Source organism: Hevea brasiliensis, chromosome 9 (genome assembly GCF_030052815.1).
Source record: "Hevea brasiliensis isolate MT/VB/25A 57/8 chromosome 9, ASM3005281v1, whole genome shotgun sequence".
NCBI lineage: Eukaryota > Viridiplantae > Streptophyta > Magnoliopsida > Malpighiales > Euphorbiaceae > Hevea > Hevea brasiliensis.
In genome coordinates, this window is record NC_079501.1 from 20638913 (window position 1) to 20661121 (window position 22209).

Here is a 22209-nt window from a genome sequence, read left to right on the forward strand (position 1 = left end):
TGCAAATTTTTTTTTTTTTTTTAAATATGTTAAGAAGCTAAACAATAATTGAGAAGCAAAACTAAAAGTATAGGGATAGACATGTATCTTATGTGTTCTAACAACCGAAGAGCCGCACATACATATATGATGAAGTGACTGCCAAGAGATGTGTGCATATCTGTGTGCGCATACACATCTGTACATATGGATCCATCCACATGTCCCTCACGTCTGTCTGCTTGTCTGACGGATCTTAGTTTCTCCTGCATCGTGGAAATGTATCGCGTAGCCATGCACCCTAATATTATGTCTTCCAAGTGAAATGCCTATCTCATTTTCATACTCTTCAAAATGTGCATCAATTGGCTGTTTTCGCCCACTCTCTCTCTTCCTATGCAAACCCAACTTGCTGGCTCATCATTTTTTTAAACAATTGGGGTTGGGTTTTACTCATCTGCCCCATTTACAAATGGATTCAGTTTTATCTCCTTTATTGGGTTTATTGGGGTTGAAATTTTCTTATCTAAATTTTATTTTTTAATATCTATTTATTAAATATATAAATTTCACATATTTATAATTTAAGTTGATAATAAATAGTAATTAACAAAAATTTTCCATTGAAGCTAGCTATTAGGTAAAACAAGATACAACGAGACAACAAAGTTGTCACCCTCAATATATATATATATATATATATATATATATATATATATATATATATATATATATATATATATATATATATCACTATGATTATGCTAATCAATGCTTCTAATTAATTATGTAAATTAAATCTCCTTTATTTATACAAATCATACTAGCAATTAAGTGTCTGCTTGACATTTAATTTATAGGGTCTAAACTATTTTTTGAATAAAAATACTATTTTATATGTTATTGAAAAATATAATTTACAAAAAATTATTTTATTATTTTATTATTCTTATAATTAAAACTTTTTAAATTTAATTTTAAATTATTTTTAATACTCTCTAATTAGTATATTTAAAAAAATAATTTTCTAAATAGTAATTTTAACAGTAATATCAAACAGGCTTTAAATTATGACTTAATTGCTTGTTTATGGCTTGGCACATTCTTATATGCTAGAAATTTATCCAAATCCAACCTCAAAACTAGGTTAAAAAAGACATCGATGTCTATAATTTTAAAATAATTTTTAAAGACCTATAGCTATATATTAGCAGAAACTTTAGGATAAAAGATTAAATTAAATTATTAAATTTTAAATTAAGACATTAATATAGTGTCTGTTTGTCATTGAAATTAAAGATATAAAATTATTTTTTTGAATAAAAATATAATTTCAGATACGGTTAAAAAAACAGTTTAAAAAAAATATTTTATTATTTTAATATTTTTATAATTAAAACTTATAAATTTAATTTTATATTATTTTTTAATGTCCTCTATATTTAAAAAATAAATTTTTAAACAGTAATTCTAATAAAAATATTGAACGGGCCTATAATAAGAAAAATTAAAAAGCCCAACTTTACAACAAAAGCCTAACATCGTACTCCGGCCCACGGATCGTAGCAAAGAGCCCAACACCATTCAACTTCGATCGGCGGCACCGACGGGATGAGAGAGTTTTTCCTCTCGTTCCTTGAAAGGCAAAACTTCGGATTGTTTATTGACAGTGCCGCTTAGCATGTAACATCAATAATCTTCGATCGCAATTTTAATTCAGCTCTATTCCCTTAAATTTCTGCATTTCTTTACAGAGTTACTCTGCCGCAGAGATCAACGCTCTTCGATTAAATTTCCCTATGTAGAACGGACAAACAAAATGATATCGCCAAAGCAAACCAGTGAAGGTCGAGGTTCTTCTCATTTCGGGTAACTCATTACTCTCAACCCTAACCCTAAATTTTCTTTTTGGTTTCCTTGGAAATGCTGGAGACTTTGCCTAGGAATTCTATTCGTTGCTACTTCAAAATGTTTCGCATCCGGTCTTTAGGTTGCTTCTTGGTGTAGTTAAAGTAATGTATGGTATGGTAAATTTGGTGTTTGTAAATTGTTTTCTTTTGCAACACTTTCTCAGCGACCGAGAGAGCATGAATGAGACAAATGGTGAAATGGAATGGTTCTTATTTTGGAACCGATTCTTTTTTGTATTTTCGAATTAGTTTCTAATCTTGTTACTATTTGTTTGATTATTGAGGAAATTGAGGCGAAGGAAAACCAGATAAAGTCTTCTGTTCTTGTGCTTTTAATTGTTTGTTTTAGCGTGGCATATGAATTAATAATAGAAGAAAAAAAAAAAGCAATTTGAAAATCAGTTTGTATTGGCCTGAGGTAGGGATTTAATGTTTAGAGTTCACTTTAAAAATAGAGTTCATTAATAAATTGCCCGAGGTTCAATTACACACAAAATAATTTTCCCATATTATTGACATGGTTTCTAGTTTGATTTCTCTACTGTGTCATTTTAATGTCAACTCTGAATTTTGATTTATGCTGAAATTTTTGCTTTCTGGTCTAATTGCTCATTCATTATTTGCAACTTTTGGTTGTTTGGGAAAATGTGTTGAAACTTGGAATAGCATTGTTCATTTTTGTGCTTTTCATTAGTTTGTGCTATGCAAGTTTTCCACTTTAGTTGCTCTTAGTAAAGCGAAATTGATTCATAACAATTATGTATTTTCTTGTTTACAGACACACTCCTTTGCTGATAATCCATATTATTGGAATCTTCTTGAGAATATGGTCAGTTTATTCCATGTATGGCAATTTGTCCCAGCCTGCAGCTTTAGTGGTACTTTTTATCTTCATTTGTTTGGTTCCATCATCCATCCTGTTTTTAGCTTTGCAAAAGCCTTGGAAAGGGAGACCACTTTCTAATCAACTGGTTAATTAGGAATACTTTCTTTTGTATCTTAACATACAAGTGGAAGGAAAGTGGAATATATTAATTAGCATTCTGCAAATTTATACTTCTTAGTTGGTGTTTTTTGTTGTTCAGGTACCGCCATCTATCATAAATGGTGCTATAACAGCTTTATACTTCATCTTGTGGGGAAAGGGCCTCAAATCATGTGGACCAGTTAGGTAGGTTTATACTACTTCTAGTTCATTGTTAGTATTCATGAGTTTCTCAAGTGCTTGTTCAATTGGAAATACCCCCTTCTTATTCTTAATTTATTGGGAGGTGCATAGTGGGAGCCAGCAGATTCATGTATTGCAATTTTAGAAGTAAGCAGCCTGTAGGAATGATATACATCGGATATTATAAGTGAAAAACATGTGTATAGTTAAAAAAGCAAGTTTTAACTATCAAACTATGGTAACATTAATCTCTAAGACTAATGTAGATTCGCTCAGACTAGTCTTGTCTTTTAAAATTCTTATTCTGCCAATTTATTCAGGGTAATTTGACATACTAGAACCACAACTAACATAGCTTTCTGCACACCCCCCACAACACCCCAAGCCCTTTCCCTACTTCTTGATGGATTGCTTCACTTCATTCAAGAGGATTTTGAACATAAATCTTGCTGGAAATGGTGTATGATGTGTGCACGAGATGATAAATTGGTGGATCATCTTTTAGTGCTTTGCCATGTGGCAAGGGAATTTCGATGTCTTACACTTTTGGTCTCTGGTGCTGTTATGTCATGTTCAGTCTTTAAGATGATAGATTCTTTATGTGATTTTTGTCTTGTTATCCGTGGTACAAAAACACTGTAATTCATTGTCAAAATCTTATAAAATAAGTAGACATCCACTATTTTTGTCATGTCATGTGTTGTTCCATTGTCTTGTATTGGGACCTATGGTTCCCTTGTTCTCCTCTAGCCAGGAGTGAAAGCAATTGATATTATTTTTAAAACTTCGTTTATGTAAACAGACCCATGAACGTTTTACTGCTTTCTCAAACTGGATATATCCTTTCTACACTGATGCAATTTTCAAGGCTATTACTGTTTGAACCAAAATTTATGAGCTTATGTTGTTTATCTTATTCTTTCTCTACTGCATGGTGTCTTGGCGACTTATTGGTATCAATTTTTTGTGGGATTCTCGGAGCATGTCCATAGAACTGCTTGTGTCAGTTGTGGCATTCTATTGTCGTCTTTAACTTGGTTGATTATGTGTTCTAAGTTTTTTCCAGTCTGCATTTTATTGGTAGTTAGATAGCTGTTTATTTAATTCTTTATTCTGACTCTAGAGCTATATTGGCGGAGTATTCTGGTGCTGTCCTTGGAGTGTTATCTGCCACATTATATGGTCAGAGAAGCCATCTCTGGTAAAAGGTATTAAAAAAAAAAAGATATTCTTAAAGCAAATAAGATTTAGAATTTTATGTCTGACATGTTTTCCACATGAGTGATGTGACATTCCTGGCTTATAGATGCCTTTCAAAATTCTTATACTAACATTTAAAATTCTTTGCTCTGTGAACTGCCATTTGATGCTTAACATAGATCCTAGAATGGTTCTTCTATGGTCATGTATTGCTGATAGGGAATAAAACATTGTAAACTCATAGCAATGTCAAATTTTTTATCATCAGGTACTAAGTATACTTAGGTATGTGTCTTGGTGGTGTCTTTATGATCTGATATATCAGGTTTAATGCACCAGTCTATTGCTATCAGTGGCTTTGATTTAGAAGATATTAATTGTTTTCTCACTTGTTCAATGCATGTTTCATCTTCTACTGGGTAGGCGGGCTCATTGCAATGTTGGCATCTTTCTACTTCTTATCTCAAGGGTGGGCAATGACAACGTATTCACCTTTTTATAACCTTTTGTAAAATGAACATGTATCTCACTTAAATTTTTATTACTTTATTTCTTTTTGCTCATTCTTATTCTTGTGAATTCTAAAAAGCTCCTCTTGTTAACTTAATGTGAAAATACCATTCAAAAATGCTGTTTAGACCGAGGATTGCACAGAAGAAGTTTTGAGCATGACAGAAATGATAGTTCCAATCCTTGCTGGAATATTCTCAGCTTTAAGAAGGGCGATTGCATGGCGTGTTTCACTCAAGCTATTGATGTTTGTCCACCTATATTATTGTTTACTATCCATTTTCCAAAGAATTTGAACTAACTATTGTTTACTTTTGTAATTTTTAGCTGCTTTTGTGTTTGTGTGTGTGTGTGAGTGGGTGGGTGGGGGGTGGAAGTTATCAGATTGATGGTGGTCCTTTATTTATTATAGCCATTCTTTGTTTTCAGAATCAACTTAAAAGGAGGCTTCATGCCATAACCATTACTGCAGCAACATGTTTTCTGTTTCCTGTGGCCATGTGGGACTTCATCATCGTATGTCTATTTTGACTTGTTGAGAAATCATTTTCTTGTTTAATCACTGTGGGCTCTGCCTTGATTGTAAATACCTTGTTGCTTTTTTTTTTCTATTACAATATTTCAGGGATCAACTTCTGATAACAAGATAGCGTTGCCGTTTTCAGCTTGGGCATTTCTGGGCACTATTCTTTTTGGAGTTATCTTGATATTCTATGTTGACAGCATTGCAGAAGAGAGGTACCTTTTCTTGATAGTCATCTTTATGCTGCTCTTGGGTTTTGGTTTACTCATGCTTGTGTACTTTATGATGAACTAATTGTTGTGTGTGGAAATAAACATTCATGTTTCCCTTCTTGTGCATATTGCTCTATGCTTTCTTTTGATCACACTAGCTGGTGCCTCTCAATAGTCTTTGCATGGTTATCTGAATCATTTAATTTTCGTGTTGCTTATTTCTATGATTCAAATTTTCATCTGTCGCTTCCCTTCAAACTATATCTATTACAAATTCAACAATGTTTAGGATGTTATCATGATTATAGGAAATTTCAGGGTTAATTAATTATGAAACCAATTTTGCTTGTTTCTAGATTGCACATGGTTTTCTCTTCTCCAAGGCACTTAATGATAGCTGGAGGATGCATTATTATCATGGAGATTGTCTATAAAATGGACTTTTCTCTACTGGGGTTCATTATTTACTCGCTAATTTTGGGTATTGGTATGTGCTGAATTTCTTTTATTGTTTTCTATTTGTGGCTACGTTTTTATGTGTCTCTATTTGTGTGCTATTTCTGCATTTACAAGAAATTGATCACTCATTAATACAAAAAGAAGCCTCTTTGTTTCTTCTGGTCAGACTGGTGGTCGTTATCTAGGAGGGGCCAGGAACCTCTTTAACACATACTGCATACAGTACTCATACTCAATGCCGCTTCCCTCTCTATAGGTACTCTTAGGCTGGGAGTCCTTTTGTATGCATACAGTATATATTAAAGAGGACCGTAGCTTCTTAGGACCAATAACAATATGTATTTCTGATGCACTGGATCCCTTAACAGGGCAAGTGTAGAGCATACGTACATTTGCTTACAGATGAATACTATGCATTCTTGAACATCAGACAGAGATGAGAGAAAATTTAGAAAGTCATGGATAAGAGAAACCAGAGATGTTATTGAAATTTTTGAATGCCTTACACACGGATGGAGCTCTCCTTATATAGAAGGAAGAGCTTCTAAAAGATAATTATTACAAGCAAGGCCTACAGATAGGCTTTTGATAAAGTAAAGCAAATAGACAAGCTTTATATAAAGTGAAACACACATGTGACTGTCGACACTACTTTAAGTCACGGATCTAGCTATCATGGGGACCAGCTATCATGGGGACTTTGATAATGGAAAAGACAGGTTGTAGTGGTGATATTCTGAGTCATCAGAGTCTAAGTCACCGTAAAAACCTTGATACTAGGGCTCATGTTCTTCTGGATAAGGTGGGGCTGCGCTGGCAATAGCGCGTAGAGCATCTTGGTCAAGTTCCATCAGGTCTTGGGAATCTTGGAAAGTTGGATCTGTCCAATTGATGGGTCCATCTGGTGGAGTGGATGGTGGTCCCAATATGACAGATATGACTTGAGTATTCGATACATGAGTGAAACTATTTATATCACAAAGATGCTAGGCTAGTTGTCTTCTTAATGGGCTCATAACCCCTTTATTTGTGATAGTCCCAGTATAGACTCTCCAGTAATAAGAAGTGTTCTGGGTCCATAATGTTATGGAAAGTCAATCACTATATTATTTCTTTGTATATTCTGTATTCTGTATTCCTATTTAGGATTTCTTATTTAGGATTTCTTCCTAATTAGTAGAACACAATTATAGGAATCAATTGTATATATATACCCATGTACAGATTAATTGAAATCAAGGAGAATCATCTCTTTCTATATGGTATCAGAGCAGGTCATCTATCTAGGGTTACTATTTGTTCTCACCACTCAGTTCAGGAGAGACTTTGGCCGCCGACCGGCCTTTTCGACTCCGATCAACATCGCCGGCGTCTCCTCAACCCCCTCATTCCACCATTGTGTGTTGTTGCCTGATCCAGTATACCATTAAAAGACTTCTGAGGTTTGGCTCTCAGATCCTATTTCGGTATTTGCTTGCTTTATGATTTTGTATTATTTTGCTGCTGTAAGCACTTTGGATTAGCTTTTCGGTTAGTTTTCTTTGTCTCAACAAATGGCAGACAATAAGAATGTTATTTCTGATGTGATTCCGGTGATGACTAAGATCACGGAACACAAACCTAATGGTTCGAATTACCTGGAGTGGAGTAAGACTGTTAGGGTCTATTTGCGTAGCATTGATAAGGATGATCACCTTACTAAAGATCCACCTACGGATGATACACGACAAACTTGGCTAAGGGAGGATGCTCAGTTGTTTTTGCAGCTTTGGAACTCGATTCACAGTGAGGTAATTAGTTTAATTAATCACTGTGAATTTGTTAAGGAATTAATGGATTACTTAGATTTTCTGTATTCTAGTAAAGGGAATATCTCCCGTATTTATGATGTTTGTAAGACATTCTACCGTGCTGAGAAAGAGGATAAGTTTCTCACGGCTTATTTTATGGATTTGAAACGGGTATATGTGGAACTTAATATATTATTGCCTTTTAATCCTGATGTGAAAGTTCAGCAGGCCCACCGGGAGCAACTGACTGTTATGAGTTTTCTTGCAGGCCTTCCTTTAGAGTATGAGACTATTAAATCTCAAATTCTCTCCAGTTCTGAGATTTTCTCTTTGCATGAAACGTTCACACGGGTCCTTCATACAGAGAGTACCCAATCTTTATAACCTGCTAGTAGTTCTCTTATTAGCCGTAATCCAAATAGACAACAGGGTAATAGAAGAGGAAGTAGAGAAGGAATTATAGGCAACAGAAGTAATCAGCGTAATGGAGAGACTAGTTCTAATCAGGACTCAAAAGGAGTCATTTGTTATTATTGCCATGAGCCTGGCCATACAAAATATAATTGTCTGCAACTTCAAAGGAAAAATCAGCGATCACAGATGGCAAATATGGCAGCAGAGGATTCTAAAGTATCTTCCTCTGAGAAAACTATTTTGGTATCTGTAGAGGATTTTGCACAGTTTTCCCAGTATCAGGCATCTCTAAAGCCTACCAATTCCCCTGTCACTGCCATCGCTGAGTCAGGTAAATCCACTACATGCCTTGTGTCTTACTCATCCAAATGGGTTATTGATTCTGGTGCGACAGATCACATGATAGGTAATTCTAGTCTTCTATCTGCTTTTCACTCTAATTTCACTTCCTCTACTGTTACTTTAGCTGATAGTTTTACTTCTTGTGTCATGGGTTATGGAACTGCGAACCCGACTTCGTCAATTTTTTTGTCATTTGTTTTGAGTCTACCAAAATTCTCTTTTAATCTACTTTCTATTAGTAAACTTACTCGTATCTTAAATTGTTCTGTTCTTTTTTTCCTAACCAGTGTTTGTTTCAGGATCTTACGACGAAGCAGATTATTGGTAGAGGACGTGAGTCAGGAGGTCTCTACATTCTGAAAAATCATGTACCGCGGTCGCTTGTTTGCTTCAATACCTTAACACCTCTTGAAGCTCATTGTAGATTGGGGCATCCTTATTTGTCTACTATGAAAAAGCTATGTCCTCAGTTTCAGTCTTTGTCAGTACTAGAATGTGAGTCGTGTGAGTTTGCAAAATATCATCGTTTGCCTTCTGTGTCTAGAGTCAATAAACGGGCTTCATTCCCTTTTGAGTTAGTTCATTCTGATGTTTGAGGTCCTTGTTCTGTTACTTCTCAAACTGGATTTCGTTATTTTGTTACTTTTGTTGATGATTACTCTCGTATTACCTGGTTATATTTAATGAAAAATCGTTCTGAGTTATTTTTTATCTTTTGTGCCTTTTGTAATGAAATCAAAACTCAATTTAATATTTCTATGCGCATATTAAGAAGTGACAATGCCAAAGAATACTTTTCAGCACAATTTCAGTCTTATATGACATAAAATAACATTCTTCATCAGTCTTCCTGTGTGGATACCCCATCCCAAAATGGCGTGGCTGAAAAGAAAAATCGGCATCTTCTTGAGGTAACTCGTGCTCTTCTTTTTCAGATGAAAGTTCCTAAACACTTTTGGGCGGATGCATTTTCTATGGCATGTTTTTTGATCAATCGTATGCCGTCTTCTGTCCTTAATGGGGATATTTCTTATACTACTTTGTTTCCTACAAAATCTTTGTTCCCTGTTGAACCCCGTATTTTTTGTTGTACCTATTTTGTGCGTGATGTACTTTCACAGATTACTAAATGGGATCCAAAGTCTTTCAAATGTGTCTTCCTTGGGTACTCCCGGCTGCAAAAAGGGTACCGCTGTTTCTCTCATACTCTTAATCGTTATCTTATTTTTGCAGATGTCACATTTTTTGAGTCCACTTCATTTTTCCCTCAATCATCAGTGCATGAGAGTCAGGGGAAGGAGGATGATCTCTTAATATATACTATTCAACCAATGTTTAGTCCTTTCCCGCAGGCTGTTCCTTCTGTCCCTAGACCTACTCGACCTCCTGTTGTTCATGTTTATTTTAGGAGATTGGAGATTTCTGACTTAGATCCTCTACCAGCTACTTCATTGGGAGATATTGTACCTCATACTGATCATGATTCTGATCTAGAATTACCCATTGCTCTTCATAAAGGTAAACGTTCATGTACTTATTTTATCTCTTATTTTGTTTCTTATAATTAATTGTCTTCTTGTTCTCGGTGTTTTGTTATTTTTTTACACTCTGTTCCTATCCCTAATACTGGTGGTGAGACACTGTCTCATCTTAGCTGGTGTGCTGCTATGAAAGAGGAAATGGAGGCTTTAGATGCTAATGGTACATGGGAACTGTTGCCTTTGCCCACTGGTAAGAAAGCTATTGATTGCAAATGGGTATTTACAGTAAAGGTAAATCCTGATGATTCTGTGGCTAGGTTAAAAGCACGCCTTGTAGCAAAAGGATATGCTCAGATATGTGGGGTTGATTACTCTGACACTTTTTCTCCTTTAGCTAAACTTACTTCTGTTCGCTTGTTTATCTCTTTAGCAGCTACATGTGATTGGCCCCTACACCAATTAGATATCAAGAATGCTTTCCTTCATGGTGATCTTCAGGAGGAGGTGTATATGGAGCAACCACCTGGGTTTGTTGCTCAGGAGGAGTTGGGTAAAGTTTGTAGGCTTCGGAAGTCTCTTTATGACTTGAAACAAAGTCCTAGGGCTTGGTTGGGGAGATTTAGTGAAGCAGTACAGGAATTTGGTATGCTAAAGAGTAAATGTGATCACTCAGTATTTTATAGGCAATCTGAGGCTGATCTAATTCTCTTGGTAGTCTATGTGGATGACATTGTCATTACTGGGAGTGACTCTACAGGTATTTCATCTCTTAAAACCTTTCTCCAAACCCAGTTTCGCACCAAAGACTTGGGATTATTAAAGTATTTCGTGGGTATTTAAGTTATGAGAAGTAAGAAGGGTATTTTCTTGTCTTAAAGAAAATATGTCCTCGATTTATTGACAGAGACAGGAAAATTAGGTGCTAAGCCTTGTAGTGCACCAATGACTCCAAATTTACAACTATTTGTAGGGGATAGTGAGTTGTTTGAAGATCCAGAGAGATACAGGAGATCCAGAGAGAGACAGGAAAATTAGGTGCTAAGCCTTGTAGTGCATCAATGACTCCAAATTTACAACTGTTAGTAGGGGATAGTGAGTTGTTTGAAGATCCAGAGAGATACAGGAGATTGGTAGGAAAATTGAACTACCTTACAGTCACTTGTCCTGACATTGCTTATGTCGTTAGTGTGGTAAGTCAGTTTATGTCTTCCCCAACTGTTGCTCATTGAGAAGCTTTGGGACAAATCTTGTGTTATCTGAAGGGCGCTCCAGGAAGAGGTTTGTTATATGGTAATCATGGGCATTTGAATGTTGAATGTTTTTCAGATGCTGACTGGGTTGGATCTAAGGTTGACAGGAGGTCAACTACTGGATATTGCGTTTTTGTTAGAGGAAATTTGGTGTCTTGGAGAAGCAAGAAGCAAAGTGTAGTTTCTCGATCTAGTGCTGAATCCGAATACAGAGCCATGGCACAATCTGTATGTATGGTAATGTGGATACTTCAATTACTAGATGAGACAGGTTTTAAGACCTTCCTGCCTGCGAAATTGTGGTGTGATAATCAAGCTGCTCTCCATATTGCTTCTAATCCAATGTTTCATGAGCGAACCAAATATATTGAGATTGATTGTCACTTTGTTCGTGAAAAAATTCAATAACAGATCATCTCAACAGAACACATCAAAACTGGAGAGCAGTTAGGAGATATTTTCACAAAAACTCTGAATGGAGCTAGGATTGACTACATTTGTAACAAGTTGGGCATGATTAACATCTATGCTCCAACTTGAGGGGGAGTGTTATGGAAAGTCAATCACTATATTATTTCTTTGTATATTCTGTATTCTGTATTCCTATTTAGGATTTCTTATTTAGGATTTTTTCCTAATTAGTAGAACACAATTATAGGAATCAATTGTATATATATACCCATGTACAGATTAATTGAAATTAAGGAGAATCATCTCTTTCTACACATAAAAGCCCATCAGGCCGTTAGAAAAAGGGCCTATGAAAAATGAATAGGGCTTTAACAATGCTTTGTTGGGCCATGGGTCTATTTTCAATTCCTTGACTATCAATGATTTGACGGAGATTGTAAGACCATGTAGAGATGGGTCTAAACCATTCAAGGAATCTTGAGAGGAGGGTTCTTAATTGGTGGTTCTGGACATATTGGTAAAGGGCCAAAACAGGGAATTCAAGGGCTACTGAGTAGAGAACAGTAAAACACCAAAGAAACCTGAGTTCTTCTAAGATTAACTCTGTTTCAGGATGGATGCTGATACAGTTGAGAAAAGGATAGTCTAGCTGGAAAAAGGGTTTTGAGGGAATAATTTATCTGAGAACATTTCTGGCACTTTGGAAATGAAAGAGATGCTTTCTTGCATAGTCTTTGAGCTGTGCAGGAGCCATGGTAGAGGAACTTCCAAGAGAAAAACCATCTGTAGGAGGGATCAAGGAGTTAGGAGTATCAGGTCTTGAAGAAGAGGCCATTAGGATTAATGGGAAAGAAGAAGATGAGCAGAGTAGTTAGGCTGGTTTTGGGCTAGAAAGGAGGTTTGGTAAGAGGTTATGTTTTCCTTTGATGTGCTGAACCGAGAATTTATACTTGAAAAACCAGTCTTTGAGCCTCAACAGTTGTGGTTCTAGTAAAGTTTTATTCTTGAAATCCATGATATTTGGAAAGGACGAGCTGTCCATGATAATAGTAAAATGGTGCCCAATCAGATGGAATTCGAACTTTTTGATTCCATTTTTAACAACAAATATCTCATTGTAAACAGAGTGGTAATGTTTCTGGGCCTCAGTAAACTGACCACTAGCATGACCACGTAGAAATTTTTCACCATTGATTTCTTCAAGGAGAATAGCTCCCCAGTGAGTATTGCTGGCATCTGTTTGAAGGATTCTGTTGCCAATACTGGGAATCTTTAGAGGTGGTGGGTTCTGTGCCACTTTTTTTAATCTTTTAACCGCAGCTATCTGATCCGGACCCCAAGGTGGGGCAGACTTTTTCAACATCTTTGACAACTGACTGGTGTCTTTTGCAACATGAGGAATAAATTTCCTGATGTAATTGATAATTCCCAAGAATTGTTGAATCTGTTTGAATGACAAGTCTTTGTCAAAGAATTTCAATAATTCTGCTACAATGTGTGGACCAGGCTGATACTTTCTGTAAGAGAAATGCATTCCAAAAAAATCAATTTCTTTCTGGGCCAGGGAACTCTTCTTTTCAGAAGGCATGATTCCATGTGTCTGGACCAAGGTTTGGAAAGTAATGAGGAGATTTTTATGATCCTGTTCATTTTCTGAAAATAATATGATATCATCAATGTAGATAAGAGCACTGTGAAGGATGGTGGTGAATATTATAGTTATGGCCTTTTGAAATAAGGATGGGGACGTTTTAAGGCTAAAAGGAAGGACAGTCCATTGGAATTGAGCTGTGGGTATGCAAAATACAGTTTTGGGCTGATCAGTAGGTTGGACTCCCCATTGCCAAAATCCTGCTTTCAAGTCAAATTTTGAGAACCAATGGGACTTGTAAAGTTGGGTAAAAAGGGCTTCTGGTTTAGGAAGAGGAAATTTGATGTTTTGGAGAAAATGATTGAGAGGTTTATAATCAATAACCAACCTCTTTTTTCCTCGGGAGTCTTTCTGACCTTTTCTCTACTTAGAAAGCTTGACAGACCCAAGGTGAGCTCGTAGGCTCAATTAAGCCTTGTTGTAAGAGTTGCTTACATTCTTCTTGGGCTAGGAGGAGGTCAGTAGGATTCATACCCGAATGGGTTGCTTTAGTTGGGTTTACTTCTTCATTAGGTTTGAAAGGAAGATGAACATAGAATGCTGTATTTTTCCATAGTGGACGGGGATGATGGAACTAAGAGTGAGAATCTGCACAGGATTCTAAGAGAAGATCCCTGTGTTCTTGGAATTGGGGAATGACGTCAGTAAGAGTGAAGAGTTTGGGAATGGAGGTGAAAGGCTAGAATTGTCGTTTGTACTTCAATCCATTGGGAAGGATCTTAAGGTGTTTGGCCTGCTGATATAAGTCAAACCCAATAAGGAGATCTTTCTCAGGAAGATCAGAACCAATAATTCTAGACCAAAGAACACAGTTAGGGAAGAACTGTATTCCAATAAGCCTTTTTGAGATAAGGCCCGTCTTAAAGATTTTCCCGTCTGCGGCCTTGAAATATTCGTTATGCTGGGCCCAAGCCTCAGGAGGCAGAATGGCTGGATTCATCATAGACTTGTGAGCACCAGTATCTAAAAATCCAATGACCTTAATGGGTCGGTCATACTTGTTGGGCCAGATTTGAAGATTTACCAATAGAGTGGTGATAGAGCCAGTAGAATGGATGACTCGTGGAGTTTGGATATTCTGGGTCAGATAGGAGGAATAGTGTTCTTCAGTATTTGAGGCCAAAACTCTGGACTCTTCATCTCCTATGAAATCTAGAGATATTTCTGGATCTGGGCATAAAGCAAAAACAGTATCATCATCTAGCTATTTTTGTTCAGAGAACAGGGACTCAACATCTTTATCATCATTTAATGAAACTTGTAGGGACTAGCAGATGTACTGTAGAAGTTTAATAGCTTTATTGGGACTGGTAGGATAATTCTTCGCATAATGCCCCTTTTTCCCACAGATATAACCATGATCTGATTTTTTCGATTTGCTGCCTTGTCGTCATTTGAAATATCTGATAGTTCTTCTTCCCATTCTTCTGCCAGATCTTCGGGAAGGTGTTTGATGGTGTTGAGGCTGTTTCTTGTAATGAGACTTCTTTTTGGTTGTGCAAACACAATCCTTTTCTTTGCATTTAATAGACAAATATGGTTTTTGGCAAACATTCTTCAATGTTTTGCTATTTGCCATAATGCCTTTGAACATCTGCTGTTGATCACACATCTTTTCTACACATGCTAATGCCATCTGATGGATCTCTCCAATAGAGATGGTATTCATCTCTCTTCTTGTAGCAGAAATAGAACGATGTAGTTCTGGTTGGAGTTGTTCAGGAAGAAAGGCTATATAGGTTTGTCTGAGGTTGACATCATTAAACTCATTCAGCAAATAATATCTTTGAACCATCCTTTGATAATGCTTTTCAACGTCTGCTCTTCTTTTTAAAGAGCAACAACGCATATCAAAGTATTATTGGCGGATTTGTTTGTTGAATAATCCAGCATCACCAAGAAATTCAGAGAAGATAGTGTTGGCAGCTTGGAGAGGAGACAAATGATAAAATTGGGCCAAATGATAATTTCCCAATGATTTGAACCAATCTTGCAAAGATCCAGTAGTACGAGAAATAAACTCTCTTAATACTACATGAGAATCAGCTCCTTGCCTTAGCATTTAGACGTCTATCCAAACTTTGAACTCAGCTAGTCTGCTGCGCCATTGGGCTGGAGGGAGATCATCCAGAGTAAACCATGGGCCTGAACTGGGCTTTGTAGCCTGTTGAGTATTTGGAAGATCAAAATGGACTTCTTCTGTTTCTTCTTCAAGAATTTCAACATTGGGCTGAGCCTGTGGAGGAAGCGAAGGAGGATTCTCATGGGCCGTTCCAGATGGTCCAATAGCTCCAGTTCTGGAGGCTTCAGAGGGAGTTGTTTGGGGTGGATCTGCCATTAGTAAAGCTATGATGTCAGCTTGCTCATCATCACTGAAAGAGTTTGAGAAAGCTTCACTGTCCTCAGCAGAGGATTCTTCTATGGATTTAGAAGTCGGGAAAACCATATGTTGTGGAGGCAATGGAGGATCAAGGTACATTTTTGCTTTACCCTTATTGATCTTTCTTCTGGTGTTTGGCAAGGATTCATCGGAAGAGGAAAGACTTTGTTCCGGCCTTTTAGAGGGAACTGGTAGAGCAGAAAAAGGACTTGGGGAAGACATGACCTTCTGGAATAGAGGTGAAGGATTATAAGGTGGTGGTTCAGTATAGCTGTAATTGAGTGACGGTGTAAAGGCTGAGTATGGTGAGGCAGGTGTAGGCAAAAAAGCACTTGGGGTAGTCATGATGAAAGGACTTTGGGTACTAACATTGGCAAATGAGTTATGTGGTTTTGTGGCTTCAGAGAAAACAGGCTTATGAAGATCAGCTTCTATCTGGGCTATTTGAGACTTTAGTCTTTTAATTGCTGCTTCCTTATGGGAAAACTCAATCCCAAAATTTCTCTGTTGAATAAGGGATCGAAGATCCTTATCAAGCTGAATGATTTGAGCTTGAAGATCAGCATGCATTTTTTGAGCAAATTTTGTAAAAGAATCCACCTTCTGTTCTGTCACTTGAGAGTGAGTGAGAACCCTATCAATTTTGGAATCACTCTGCTCAAGAGCTTTGTTTTGTGCAACAGCATTTCTGGTTTGCCAGTTTAAAACTTCTTCTGTAGGGGTGATTGGCAAGGGTTGGCCTTCAGGAGAAACTTTTGATGATTGAATAAAAGGCCTGGTAGAAATCTTTGTTTTTGAATCAGTTTGTTGGCTAAGAGGAGGGTATTTTGTTTCATAGGTAGGTGTAAACATCATACAAGGTGAAACAAGGGGTAAGGTAGGAAGAGGTTTTGGTGGATCAGGCTCAAACTCTTCAGGATCTTCAGGAGGAAGAATTCCTTCTTTCCTCAAGATCGCTAAAGCAAGATCATATATGGGCAAAGGCTTTTTCTTTTAGGTTTCTTCATGGATTCCTATCCACGGGCCATTGTCAGGATGATCCTGTTGAAAATGTTGCTGTTGCTGAGATTTACAAAAAAACTCTGGAGGTTTTTTTGTAGTTTTCTCCGGTTCTTGTCAGAGAGTGGGTGATCATATTCTCGTTTCCAGTAGTTGTCACAACAATCACATTCTGGGTCGCATTCACCAGATCTTGGGAGATCCCAAGGACAATGTTTATTTATTGGCTTTGGATAAATATAATGACCATCTCCAGAAAGAGCACAGACTGGAAATTCTTTATGCTCTTTAGTCATAGGCTGAAGCATCATTGTTTGGAAAATAGGGACAGACCCCATCGAGTGCCGAGCGGGCTGGAAAGAGGTCTGGACAGTCCCATCTGGTCTCCTTTGGAAGGAAGATTCAGTAATTTGTATTGGATGAGAGGTGGCATGAATCTTTTCATAATTAGTCAACCAATCTTTAGGAATGAGTTACTCCAACTCATTTCTTGACAGCTGTCTAGGGATTTGTACAATAGTAGGGGTGGTCTCTGTATCAGCCAATACTAGCAGAGCGTCAGTAGATACTGATGCTTGGCCTGGATCTACCGCATGATCTTGGAGTCTGTAAATGATCTGATGGTGTATTGTGGCCATCATTGAGGATGCCACTTGTTCAGCTCCAGTCAGCTGTACTTGAACCTTTAAAGCATAGCATAGATTAACATCCCGGAGTGACATGTTGTAATTGGGGAAGAAAGTAAAGACAACACTACCAGCATGTAGTGTGGTCAAACATGTGTCAATAACTGCATGTTCATGCTGTAAAAAGCGAGTGTCTAGAAGAGAGACACGTGCAGTAACAGGAAGACCTCTTCGTCCATGTAGAGTGAGGATGAGACGAACAGCTCCAAAATGAAGGTGAGAATATCCTTCATTTCTCCATCGAGGAACCAGGGGAGAAGCAATCTCCAATGTAACATATTGTTCTACCGAAGTACTTTGGAGACTACACTGATCCATCTTTGAAGCTTGAATATATTCTTTAGGAAGAGATCGACGAGTGGAAATAAGAGATCTGATACTCTTAGTGAAAGATCCAGGGCGTCGATAAATATGGTAAGGACTAAGAAGAGGGAGAAGTGATTCTCCGACCTGAGCATCTTCAGGAAGGTTGGAGATTTCTACAAGATTATCAATTATAGAAGAAAGGGTTCTTCTAAGGGGTGTAGAGAAGGATAAGGAGGAGGTAAGATTAATAATATCAGAAGGGGTTGGATGTTGATCTTCTTCTTACCAGACCTCCTTTCTCGCCCAAAACCAGCCTAACTACTCTGTTCATCTTCTTCTTTACCATTAATCCTAATGGCCTCTTCTTCAATACCTGATACTCCCAACTTCTTGATCCCTCCTACAGACAGTTTTCCTCTTGGAATTCCTCTACCATGGCTCCTGCACAGCTCAAAGACTATGCAAGAAAGCATCTCTTTCATTTCCAAAGTGCCAGAAATATTCTCAGACAAACTATTCCCTCAGAATCCTTTTTTCCAGCCAGACTATCCTTTTCTCAACTGTATCAGCATCCATCCTGAAACAGAGTTAATCCTAGAAGAACTCTGGTTTCTTTGGTGTTTTACTATTCTCTACTCAGTAGCCCTTGAATTCCCTTTCTTGGCCCTTTACCAATATGTCCAGAACCACCAATCAAGAACTCTCCTCTCAAGATTCCTTGAATAGTTTAGACCCATCTCTACATAGTCTTACAGTCTCCATCAAATCATAGATGGTCAAGGAATTGAAAATAGACACATGGCCCAACAAAGCATTGTTAAAGCCCTATTCATTTTTCATAGGCCCTTTTTCCAACGGCCTGATGGGCTTTTATGGACCCAGAACACTTCTTATGACTGGAGAGTCTATACTGGGACTATCACAGACAAAGGGGCTATGAGCCCATTAAGAAGACAACTAGCCCAGCATCTTTGTGATATAAATAATTTCACTCATACATCGGATACTCAAGTCATATCTGTCACATTGGGACCACCATCCACTCCACCAGATGGACCCATCAATTGGACAGATCCAGCTTTCCAAGATTCCCAAGACCCGATGGAACTTGACCAAGATGCTCTAGACACTACTGCCAGCGCAACCCCACTTTCTCCAGAAGAACATGGGCCCTGGTATCAAGGTTTTTACGGTGACTTAGACTCTGATGACTCAGAATATCATCACTACAATCTGTCTTCTCCATTATCAAAGTCCCCATGATAGCTGGTCCCTATGATAGCCAGATCCATGACTTAAAGTAGTGTCGGCAGTCACATATGTGTTTCACTTTATATAAAGCTTTTCTGTTTGCTTTACTTTATCAAAAGCCTATCTGTAGGCCTTGCTTGTAATAATTATCTTCTAGAAGTTCTTCCCTCTATATAAGGAGAGCTCCGTTAGTGTGTAAGGCATTCAAAATTTTCAATAACATCTCTGATTTCTCTTATCCATGGCTTTCTAAATTTTCTCTCATCTCTGTCTGAAGTTCAAGAATGTATAGTATTCATCTGTAAGCAGATGTACGAATGCTCTGCACTTGCTTTGTTAATACATATTGTTATTGGTCCTAAGAAGCTACGGTCCTCTTTAATACATACTGTATGCATACAAAAGGACTCCCAGCCTAAGAGTACCTATGGAGAGGGAAGTGGCATTGAGTATGAGTACTGTATGCAGTATGTGTTAAAGAGGCTCCCGGCCCCTCCTGCTCTGCCAACTCTATTTTCTCTGAATTTCTTGGTGATGCTGGATTATTCAAGAAACAAATCCGCCAAGAATACTTTGATATGCACTGTTGCTCTTTAAAAGAACAGACATTGAAAAGCATTATCAAAGGATGGACTTTGATAATGGAGAAGACAGGTTGTAGTGGTGATATTCTGAGTCATCAGAGTCTAAGTCACCTTGATACCAGGGCCCATGTTCTTCTGGAGAAAGTGGGGCTGCGCTGGCAATAGCGTCTAGAGCTCCTGGTATCAGAGCCTGATTACGTTTGAATACTATATATTTCGAGAATTAAAGACAGAGATACGTTTCCCAAACATGGCTTGTCAAACATTTCCTTCAAATATGAATAATTCTTATATCCAGAAGATTAAAAGAAGGTAATTGCACACCAATTATCATTGATAAGATTCTAGATAATTTTAAAACAATCATGATATTTTTATCTGCATAGTTCTAACTTAATCCTTTTGCCGTTGAAAACTATAAGTACACAAGAAAACATATTTATCTTCACTAGGAAGTCAAAAATTCCTTGTGCTTCTTAATTTAGTGAAGGTTGAGAAGATGCTGGATGCTATTTGGTAACTCGTTGAACTTGGGTTCCAAATTATTGGACTTGATATTATCTGAAAAACCACTGCTACAAATAACTGACTTTCCTGCTACAATATCTGAAAAACAAAGAAGATTAGGAAAAGAGAGTGAGAAAGAAAAAAGAAGAAGAAGAAAAGAAGCTTGATTGTAGATTTATGGATAAAAAGAAAGGGGCTAAAAAGCTCACATTTTGTAGAGTAAAGAAGACATAAAAATCTCCATCCCCTAGGAAAGGAAATGCCAGCTATTAAACTTGGACAATGTTTCAAATAGAATCTCCCCAGGTAAAAAACAAAGATTAGAAGAAAAGAATTGCTTGGAAATTTACTTAAAACATTGTCAATAAGCAGTGAATACAGAGTACCATTGATAAAAAGGAATTACATGATGCATGTACTCCAGAGCATTTTCGATATACAGTAAATCTTGAAAGTTTTGGTCGAAAAGTAAATCTTGAACCTGCCGGAAAAATCCATTCACAAAGTCAGCTTCCACTATTGTGACATGTTGGCCAAGAAGTTCAATGCTATTACTTTTGAGAGAAAATGAGAATTTTGGACCATCCTTATCAACAGCGCGCTGAGATCTTACATTCTGCCCTGGGTAGTAAATCTATAGGAAACGAAATTTAAACCTTAAGAAAAGCCCTCAAGTTCATGAATACAAACTAAGTTATTCCCTTTTCTTATCCATCCACCACCCTAGTGGTAATCCAAACCCAAAGGTAAATTCAGTGCAATAGAACAACTTTTAGAAGCGAGGACAGCAAAAGTCTATGAATCTTTTCCCATCTAGCATCTAAATCCGGTACATATGATTCATAATGAATCAAAGTATGTGCTCTTACATCATGGCATCATAACAAAAAAATATCCCCAGCAGCCAGTACACGTGCACCAGGGAGTGAAAGCAAGAGGATACACAATGCATTGCCAACAAAGGAATAACAATTCATGTCTTATGATATATAAAAGACCAAAAAGAACAGGGAGAAAAAACTTACTATTTTTTGCGAGGGAAAATCAGGAAAGAAAAGTTATATCATATGGGATGTCAGCATGAGTATGTGCAGCATTAGGTAAATGCATGCACTTCAGTGAATTCACCAGGCACTAATCTAAAGTTGGTGGAAAATTATAAGGAACACAAATCTTGATTCAGTTTCTTGTCAAATGCATATTTCAGGCAGCTGATGACAGATAAATATATGGATGTTACTGATTTACAAATCTACAAGGTAAGCAATCTCTAACGATGTTAAGTGGTAATCCCAAATATCAGTCCTGGAAACAAATGGGGGAAAACAGCCATACTGGATTTGCAGAAGACCAAGAGAAATTCATCCATATATGCCCACCTTTTTTATATTGAAAAAAAGAATTCCCATAATAAGAAATTGAACCAGCCTCAGTCGCTAATTGAAGACCCCAAGGAAACAATGCTAAGTAATCACGTATCTAAAGAAAGTCATGATTGATACAAATGGTTTGAGGGAGAAAAGACATTACTGAAATTACAAAGGAATGAGAATAGCACAAAGAACCCATACCTTGAGTGGTATTTGAGGGAGGCACAGACAAGAAGAGAAGGTCATATCTGGTGAAAAATAAAGATACCCACCAACAATAATGGCTTCTTCATTTAGTTTGCACTAGTAATTTAGAAGAAAAACTAAAATACCAAAAACGATGGAGTGGGCATTTCCCAATTCCCACTGCAGAGGAAATGGGTACGGGGAGGCAAAGCTTAGCAAAGATGAAGCGAAAGAAAGCAAAAGAGAGCCCCATACTGAGCACTCAAACCGACTACAACACAAACCGCAGCCTAATAGATGGCACACCACTGAAAAGACTATTAACTGAGAGCAGACAGAATGCCCCATATTCAGCACTCAAACCGACTACAACACAAACAGCAGCCTAATGGATGGCACACTAGTGAAAAGACGAATAACTGAGAACAAACAGTCCCACTACAGAGGAAATCCAATGGTTAATATTTTATAAAAAGTAAAAAATAATATAAATGAATGCCTTGATAAGTCAAATATATATACCAGTAGGTACATTCCGGGTTCATCTTTGCGTATTCCACCAGCACAAACGTTTAGGCCTGAGGAGTATTTGATCTTAATTAAAAAATCGAACCGAATCTAGCCATATATAATTTACATT

General features: G+C 37.2%; 1 protein-coding gene across 6 annotated transcripts; it reads left to right on the forward strand.

Annotated features, from left to right (window-relative positions):
* The first annotated feature begins 1557 nt into the window (after positions 1–1557).
* Positions 1558–21162, forward strand: LOC110661117 (uncharacterized). 6 transcript variants are annotated; one of them, XM_058153346.1, is made up of 10 exons: positions 1558–1662; positions 1750–1848; positions 2668–2767; positions 2975–3060; positions 4681–4741; positions 4896–5004; positions 5195–5283; positions 5393–5505; positions 5859–5989; positions 19629–21162. In XM_058153346.1, exons 2-10 carry the CDS (start codon positions 1799–1801, stop codon positions 19676–19678), a joined length of 789 nt encoding a protein of 262 aa, XP_058009329.1. In that variant the 5' UTR covers positions 1558–1662; positions 1750–1798; the 3' UTR covers positions 19679–21162. The 6 variants fall into 6 exon arrangements, with proteins under 6 accessions (XP_058009329.1, XP_058009331.1, XP_058009333.1 ...); XM_058153348.1 differs by having other exon boundaries at positions 1574–1848; positions 4681–4726; XM_058153350.1 differs by having other exon boundaries at positions 1574–1848; positions 2668–2733.
* The last annotated feature ends 1047 nt before the right edge of the window (positions 21163–22209 follow it).